The sequence below is a fragment of the Aegilops tauschii genome, chromosome 7 (genome assembly GCF_002575655.3).
Source record: "Aegilops tauschii subsp. strangulata cultivar AL8/78 chromosome 7, Aet v6.0, whole genome shotgun sequence".
NCBI lineage: Eukaryota > Viridiplantae > Streptophyta > Magnoliopsida > Poales > Poaceae > Aegilops > Aegilops tauschii.
In genome coordinates, this window is record NC_053041.3 from 236,767,763 (window position 1) to 236,776,928 (window position 9,166).

The following is a 9,166-nucleotide window of genomic DNA, read 5'->3' on the forward strand; positions in this document are numbered from 1 at the left end:
TGCTCATGTAATCTTCAACTTTTTGGGAGGGAAAGGTTATGCCACCTCTGTGAAAGGAAAATGTTTTTTCTTTCCGTATGCTTAGCTTTTAGATTAGCTGGCTAATAGTAGCAATCAGCTAAAGAGGCCTAAAGCGAATCGCTAACAACTGGATGATGCTTATCGGATGAGGCAGGCATGCATAGGACTCATCACCCACCATTTCTACCTGTCTGCTGCCACCAGCAAACACCGCTGGTCATAGCAACAATTAAACCAGTAATCTGTCACCAACGACATCAGCTCAACATCATTATCCTTTAATCGATGAGAACATGGTTAAGAACTCGTAGCTTTGCTGACAGAAACGGCCACTTCATGTTGCCGTTGTCATTGCCATGCCATTGCCAACCAGGTGATTCAAGAAGAGGCCAACAGACAAACAGACAAACACAACAAATTAATGTTCTCTTATGTGTAGAGACCTCTTGATTATACAGTAGCAGCAGTGGCAGCAGCACCATCTCGCCAACCTAAATTCGGCCTACGTTTCAGCTAGTTGTATCCAGCGTTTTGCAGATCGGAGAGGGAGAATGACCTTGGAGATCGGAATGAGCTCGTGTTCGGATTGATTGTGTTCCTACTCATGACGCTCGCTTTCTGGGACGCGCTGTGCAGGCTGCGCGGAGGGAACCTGGGCGACGCCGGGGCCTTCTCCCTCCTGCCATTGCCGCTGCCGTTATCCTCGTCGTCGCCGTCGTCCGAGCGTTCTTCCTCCTCCTCCTCGTCCCCCTCCACCACAGTGTGGTCGAGGGAGAGGAGTGGCGGCAGGTACGTGGTGACCAGCGAGCTGCAGGAGGCCCTCCGCCGCGACCATGCCGCCAGCACGCGGCGGCGCTTGTTGAAGGGGTTCTCCGGCTTGGCGATCTCCTTGGCCGCCGCCTTGGCTGCAGCCTCGGCCAGGCTCGTGAAGGATTTGGACTTGCCGGCGTAGAAGTTCGAGAGGCCCCTCCTGCGATTAATTTCATTCATCTTGGTCAGTTAATGTTCCAGGGCAAACACTCCATGGGTACTACTGTAGTTGCATATTTGCAGAGCAGTATTTGGCCTGTTGTTGATGCACAGCTAGGCTATTCACATGCCCGGGATTTCAGCTAATTACACACAGCAAATTAAATCCATCCATGATCTTTATCAGTTTGACTAGCAGAAAGATGCGAACTTTCTCCGTAGTCTGTCCTAACTAATGCAAAGTTCAACAGAACGGGCATACTGGTTTTCTAGCTCCAGTTTTGTGATCTACTAGAGCCCAATGATTACACCAGAAGAACACAACTGGCCGAGGAATCAAAACAGATTTTTTCATCAAGGAGGAAAAAAATCCATCTTTTTCTCTAAGACTGTTGGACTAAGAAATATCCTATTTGACCAAGAAAAACTTGAAGAGATCACAACAAGATCATACAAATTTAGCAAAAACCTCCGGTAAATAATTAATAATAAAGCAAGGAGCAAGAGGATGGGGAAGAAGAAAGCTTACTTGCTGGGCAGCGCGTCCTCGAGGGACTCGAGGGTCCCGAGCCCCATAGCGAGCACTTCATCCACGGGCGCCTTGGCCTCGCTCTCCACCTCCTCCTCCTCTCCCTCCTCCTTCTCCGACGTGGAGTCTTCCCCGATCGAGGAGCTGTCCGAGGAGGCCGCCCCGATCGAGGAGGCATCCGATAGCGCCTCCTCCAGCTCTCGCAGCTCCTCCGTCCCAACCTCCTCCCCCTCCTCCTCCTCAACGTAGAACCCGTTGGGTCCGCCGCCCCGATTCGTCTCCGGCTCCTCCGAATCCGGCCGCTGCTTCCCCTTCCCCGCGCCGCGGAACCCGTGCCCGCGCGCCATCCCCGGCGCCAGCGCCGTCGACATGCGCACGCCCGCGGCTGGCTAAGCAAGATCCAGCGAAAATCACGGAAGATCACGCGCGGATCGGCGGGTGGGTGGGTGCGTCCGCCGAGAGATTGACCACGCCGAGCCGGAGCACACAGACGAGGACAAGAAATCTTCGAGAGAGAGAGAGAGAGAGAAGGAAAGAGAGAGGTGGAGAGAGAAGGGGAAGGAAGGATTGGATAGAGATGCTGAGCTAGGCCAGGAGGACTAGGAAAGGAAAAACAGGGGGGCGTTTTCTATAGTTACAGGACGACGCCGGAGCGGTCCATGCGCCTTGTCCAGGCGTGCGAGCCTGGCGCAGGAGGTGGCCGGTCTCTGTCCGCCTGGCGCGCGGGCCACCCGTGGTGGCACCGCTCTCCATGGACTCGGTGTACATTATGGCGGGCTGACCTGAAGACATACCGGTATCGCTGTGCGTGATACGGTCGAGCGTATGGTATACGGGGTAAGTATACGGTGGGCGTACGTGTGCGATCCGGCTTGGTCTCCTGGGCCGGTCGCACGTGTGTGCCGCGGCCGGGAAGCGTGTGCCGCGGTGCGGGGTGACAGGTGGGGCGTAGTGCGCGTACACGCGTTGGATGGATGATGGATGGACGGATCGCTTTCTGCTGTCATGAGTCATGACTCCTCTGTCCACCCAAACCCAGGTTCAGCTGGCTGCAGGGTCTCTGGATGGCCCGACAATTTTTGGTTGCCGATCGGCGATGCTGCCCCGGCATCGATCCAAGAAGTGGTCCGATTCACAATCAAGCACAAGTGTCCGGTTTGATGCCATACTTGATGCTCCAACCACGACCACAATCCACAACGTGCTCCACTTGGAGTAGTCAAAACCGCAAAAGGGTAATCGTGGCTGTCGTTCGACAGCATTTTGGCTCAAGGTGAACTGTTACTGAGCTGACCTTGCACTGTGTGAGCTGTGCATGCTGCTCTCCAGGTCATTTGGTTAATTACCTTGACCAGAGAAGTAATCCTGCATGCATGGTCACTGATGGGGATGGCCTGGATAAACATAATGACCAGGCGCCACTTGATGCTCCTGCATGCACGCACAGCGTCCGATGTATACCTTATCTTGACCCCATGCGTTTGGCCTTGTCATTTGTTTTCTTCGCCCTGGCAATAAGCGGTGCTTGCATGTTCAGTGGTGCCCGTTTGTTGTCAAATCTGCCAAAAGGCGCCCGTTTTGTTGCTCCGATAAAGCAAATCCCACCCCTCAAGCAGGCGAGCACGTCCGTCAACAATGATCGATCACGTCTCAAGTAATCTCTTCTACATCTAGATATCTCAATTAAGAAATCTCAAATCCATACTACTGCTTGTAATGTGAAACTTAATCTAAACGGAATTCGTCTGCCTCCGTCGTGGCCATGTCCAGCGGCCGGCTTCGTCCCTCAAAGTGTTGCTCTGGTCGCCGACAAGATAGAGTAGGACTTGGGACACGCACCAGATCACGGGACTCAAGCACTGCCATCTCTCATGCTCTATTCTTTCTCGTCAGAGTCCGGAGCCTTCATGATGTCGGAGGATGTGAGATCGATGATTGATTCGTCGTAGGAGGAGCCGATGACGTCCACCATGACGCGGTTGCGGCTTCCGGTGTAGGATCGAAAGCATATTTAGAGGGGGATGATTAGACTACTTGACCAAATAAAAATCTATCATTTTCCTAATTTTAGTTGCGGGTAAATTTTAGCAATTAGCACAAGTCAAACAATCAACATACACATGCAATTATAAGAGTATAGCAGCGGATAGTTAACCATTGCATATGAAGGTGAGGGGAGGGTTTGGAGAAGGCAAACGCAATGGAGACACAGAGATTTTTGGCGTGGTTCCGGTAGGTGGTGCTATCGTACGTCCACGTTAATGGAGACTTTAACCCCTGAAGGGTAACGGTTGCGCGAGTCCACGGAGGGCTCCACCCACGAAGGGTCCACGAAGAAGCAACCTTGTCTATCCTACCATGGCCATCGCCCACGAAGGACTTGCCTTACTCGGGTAGATCTTCACGAAGTAGGCGATCTCCTTGCCCTTACAAACTTCTTGGTTCAACTCCACATCTTGACAGAGGCTCCCAGCCGACACCTAACCAATCTAGAAGACACCACTCTCCAAAAGGTAAAAGATGGTGTGTCGATGATGAACTCCTTGCTTTTGTGCTTCAAATGATAGTCTCCCCAACACTCAACTCTCTCTCTCTCTCTCTCTCATATTTGGCTATGGTGGAAAGATGATTTGAGTGAAAAGCAACTTGGGGAAGGCTAGAAATCAAGGTTCAAATGGTAGAAATGGAATATCTTGATCTCAACACATGAGTAGGTGGTTCTCTCTCAGAAAATGTATGGTGGAAGTGTAGGCATGTTCTGATGGCTCTCTCACTATTTGAGAAGAGGGTGGAGGGGTATATATAGCCTCCACACAAAATCCAACCGTTACACACATTTGACTCATCTCGATGGGACCGAATGGTTAAACTCAGTGGCACCAAAAATGTGAACGTTAGGAATCTCGGTGGGACCGACTGGAACAACTCGGTGGGACCGATGTTCTAGGGCTTAGGGCAAACATCATCTCGGTGGCGCCGATTTCATCAACTCGGTGAGACTGAAGTGAAACAATAAGCAACAGAGAGTCTGTCAAGCCAACTCGGTGAGACCGATTGCATAACTCGGTGAGACCGAAATAAATGCAACAAGTCACAGAGTGTTGGCAAGGCCATCTTGGTGAGACCGAGATCCGTATTGGTGAGACCGAACTGTTAGGGTTTCTTGCAGTGCCTATGTCATATGAACTCGGTGGCTCCGGGTAGAAAGAATCGGTGGGGCCGAGTTGGAGTTTAGGGTTTTGACATATTTGGATGGAGAAAGTGGCTGAGGGTTTTGGAGCAATATCACTAAGCATTTGAGCAAGCAAGCCATTAAGCAATACATCATCCCCTTTTAATAGTATTGGCTTTCCTATGACTCAATGTGATCTTGGATCACTAAAATAAAGATGATGAGTCTTGAGCTTTTGCCAATATTTGTCCTTAGCATTTTGAGGGGTCCACATCTCTAGTCCATGCCATGCCATTCATTGAACTTCCTGAAATATTTATCTTGAATGGATATTAGTTCAATGAGCTATATGTTGTTATGAATTACCAAAACCACCAGGGGATTAGTTGCACTTTCAATCTCCCCTTTTTTGGTAATTGATGAGAACATATAGATCAAAGCTTCGACAAATGATAAAATGATTGAAATAATCGTCGCTTTGAGAAGTATGTGATAAGCAAGAGCTCCCCCTAAATTTGTGCATTATTTAAAATTTGTGTTTGAATGCAAATGCACAATCGATTAGGATCATGGGTCACTCTTCCATGTCACATACATTTTGGTGGAGCGCACAGAATGATAAGAGTGAAATAACACGCACACACCACCAAATACATAAGTGAATGATCATACACAAGAAATTATAGAGATAAGCATGAAACACACATTAAGCATAGTATGATCAATCACAACACAAAGTATCTCACAAGCATAAAACAATAAGTAGTGCAAACCAAACGGACAAAGTAGCAACTGGCAATAAAAACCAACGAGCAAAAGAACGAGACACACACTCTCTCTCTTTCGAAGCCTATGATCTATGCATTTTCTCCCCCTTTGGCAACAAGTTACTGAAAATCTTGAAAATGTATAGTGCTATACAACACTCTAGGCATGATCTCCGGGAGCTCCTGAAGGGGTCTTCTGGCTTGTTGCTTCGGTGTGCGTAGATGGCGTTGAGAGAACTGCTTCTGCAAATGCCTCGACTGATGTCTGCTGAGCTGGTGGTGTTGAAAGTGGTGGTGGCACTTTAGCAGTGGCGGCAGGGGCAGAGTGGGTAGTCTTGGTGTCTGCTACTAGCATAGCTGAAGACCTGGGTACCCTTGGCACTGTCTGAAACCTCTCAGTGGTAGTGTCATCATTACCATCTTCAGCATCATCTCTCAGCTTCTCCACAATAGATTGTATCTCAGTGACCTTGACATCAAGATTGTACATTTTGTCCTCCACTATCCGCTCTAGGCTCTCCTGGTTCTTGGCTAAGTTGGCCAGGCTTCGCTCAATCCTCAATGTTGCTTCCAGTAGATACATCAATTGGTCTTGCTTTGATTTGAGATTGACTATTGAAGCATTTGGTGCATTTGCTGCCTTTGCTGCTTTTGCTGCTACTGTTGCCTCTGCCTTCTCTTGAGCCTCAACTGAAGTTGGACGTGAAGCGTCCATCACCACTTCATTATCTTCAAACTCTGGCTGAAGAGGAAGGTGCTCTCTATCAACTAGATATGTGCCTGTACCAGCCTTGGAGTTGATAAGCATCTGGATGTGTGGTGGATATCCACATGACCTCTTCTGGTCAGCAGCTGTCCTTTTGATTGTCTCAACAATTAGGCTCATGAATTTGAACTTCTGTGGAACATCAAACAAGTAGAGCAGGTTGATGGAGTGGCCACGAATCATTCTCTCATCTCCAGATTTGGGCAACAAGGTGTGCCTCAAAATGTAGTTCGTGGTGGCCAAACCAACAAGCAAATAATATATCGATCCAAACTTGTGAGTGTCCAAATACTTGTCAGAAATGGGCTTGCACACGTGTGCCATAGATTTGTGATCCATCCTGGGCTTCCCGTAGACATCAATATCATTTTCATCTTCTTCTGGGGCATTGATGAGAGCAGCCCACTCAGAGATAGATGAGTGGTATCTGGTGCCCTGAGTCGTCCACACAATTCTGCCATTCGGATAAAAGTGTGTTGTGGTGTAGAATTGTATTACCATCTCATCATTCCATTTTGTAAGATTTTGTCCAACAAAAGCATCAACTCCTGTAAGCCTGAAGCTCTCATGAACATGGCGGAAGTAGTCTTCATTTGCATCGATGTACTTCCAATCCACCCACTTCATATCACTCATAATGGGCTTCTTGTCAAGCAAAACTATTTCATAGAAATCTTAATGTTAACGGGTGCGGAAATGATAGTCACAAGCTGTTCTCCTCCTCACTGAGTATAGATCCACTTTCCTCCATTCTCTCAGTCCTTTGTCTTTCCCGAGCTTCATATTTTCAGCAACTGGATGTCCATCATCATGATCTGGAATCCTTGGCTTCAACTTTCTGAGCACTTGTGGCTCTTCATCTCCTTGAACCTCTGGCACTGGGGCCTTGTTCTTTTCAGCAGCTGGGATGTTCCTAGTTGACCTCTTGGGTGCAGCAGCTTTGGGTTTAGACTTGGAGGGGTTTGCAGACTTCATATCATCAGACATCAATTTCTGAGTCTTGGTAGGAGGTGCATTGGCTTGCTGTTCCTCCTCTTCTTCTTCATCTGTAGTGTGTTTTTCAAATTCAGCCATGGGATCAACAATTTTGCACCATCTACCTCTTTTCCTTTCTTTCTTCTTTCCTACAGCTTTGTCAACCTTGGACTGAGGAACTTTCCTGACAACAGTCCTTTCCTTGGCACATGGCTTGGTAGCACCTGTAGTGCCATATTCTTTCTTTAGCACTTTCTTCTTTGTTGAAGTGACCTCTTCTTCAACCACAAAATCCTCATCCTCACTTTCTGAGGTTCTCTTTTTCCTTGTTCTTGTGGAAGCTTTAGGCAGATTTCTTGGAGTGCTTCTGCTGCCCTCATCATAGATTCCACTAGGGCTTGTGCCCTCACTAAGATTAACCTCTTCCTCTGACTTGTTCTGGCTATCACTTGCATCAGACATCTTGCAAAGCAGACCCTATGAATAGATAGATGAGCATCACAAAAAGCAACTGGTTTTGCAAAAATTTGAGTCCAAACTTTAGTTTTAGTTTTATACAGAAGGCATTTCAGAGCTACCGACATGATCATCTTGGTGACACCGAAGCACTTATAGAGCCAAAACACACAAAATCGGTTAGACCGAGTTGTGGTTCGGCGGCTCTGAGATGCTAGGGTTTCACTGAGATTTTACTGTCGGTCTCACCGATTAGTACATTTCGGTGGCACCGAGTTGTACTTAGTGCAATGGCCAGAGCCAATCGGTGGGACCGAAAGTTTCATTTCGGTCGGTCCGAGATGAGTTTGGCGGAAACCTAACCCTAATTTTTTTCTTTGAATCTAAACTATTTGAGCTTTTCTATGGATAGAAGGATCTGAAACGTGGCAAGATACATGGCATTATCCTTGTGCTTAGAATCGGAAAGGGGATAGCACGAGGAGTCGAATCGTACCCTAGTTCAGTGATGATCCTCTACAGTGACAACGACGGTGGAGATTCCCGTTGACAGCGACGGAGACCTGCGGCGAAGGCGCACAGGTGAAGACGACGACGATCCGGAGAACAAGGGGGCGGCAGCAATGGGGCGCATGCATGAGTGGTTTGAAGTGATTTTCAACCGTACGGGTCCCCTGAATATATAACCATGTGCTGTCGGTGGCACCGAATGGAATGTTTCGGTGGCGCCGAGATGCAAAACTGTGTACAGTTATTGCAACTCGGTGGGACCGAGTCATTCCAATCGGTATCACCAAGATGAAAACCTAGATCAGTCTAGTGCTTTTGGTGGGACCGAGTTTGAGTTGTTGGTCTGACTGAAATGCATAAGAAGGTTTTGGAAAGCAGCCCTTGACGGATCGGTGGCTCCGAGTGCTCCTCACCCAGAGGGTCCGAAAGAGACTTGTTCAATTTTTGTGATGTAGCATGAATAGAGTTTGAGACGAGAAAAGCATAGATAGCTAGAGAAGGTTCTTAGGCATTCTTGTCCATCCATTTGGCCAATAAAAAACAAGACAATCAAAACAACAAATGTATGCCCTCGAGTGGAGAAATTATGCAACCAACATGCTCACACAATAAGATAGCAAATGAAACATGTGTCAAAGCATGCACAACAATGTAGCATTTATCAAGCAATTGGCGATGACTAGGTCATCTATATATGAGTATATTGACTTAGGAGTCAAATGAGAACATTTGATCGTAGGTCATACTCATCGTTTAAGCACAAGTGGAGTTACCACTTTTACATAAAGCATTACTGTGTTCACACCATTAGAGTTGCTTTAGCTCATTTTTTAGAGCAAAGCTCCCCCTAGATGTGATATCCCCCCTAAGAGGGATGAACTAACCTTGGGTTTTGTCAATGATGATGTCAAGTAGATAGTGAAGATGTGGATGCTCAAAGTTGATGTAGATCATTTGGAGCAACCCATTGGAGTGTTGCACTTTCAATACCTACACGGGTT

At 47.8% G+C, this 9,166-nt stretch overlaps 1 protein-coding gene across 1 annotated transcript; it reads right to left on the reverse strand.

Moving 5' to 3' along the window:
- Nucleotides 1–428: 428 nt before the first annotated feature.
- LOC109787489 (uncharacterized) lies at nucleotides 429–2,126 on the reverse strand. Its single transcript, XM_020346036.4, has 2 exons — nucleotides 1,520–2,126; nucleotides 429–991 (listed from the first exon to the last, which is right to left on the reverse strand). Exons 1-2 carry the CDS (start codon nucleotides 1,888–1,890, stop codon nucleotides 535–537), a joined length of 828 nt encoding a protein of 275 aa, XP_020201625.1. The 5' UTR covers nucleotides 1,891–2,126; the 3' UTR covers nucleotides 429–534.
- Between the last annotated feature and the right edge of the window lie 7,040 nt (nucleotides 2,127–9,166).

What these genes read in the sequence shown, in the direction of transcription:
- LOC109787489 (XM_020346036.4), bottom strand. Translation starts at nt 1,890, where the DNA reads ATGTCGACGGCGCTGGCGCCGGGGATGGCGCGCGGGCACGGGTTCCGC. An exon ending in GAGGACGCGCTGCCCAGCAA is followed by an intron (nt 992 to 1,519) that starts GTAAGCTTTCTT and finishes AATTAATCGCAG; the next exon opens with GAGGGGCCTCTCGAACTTCT.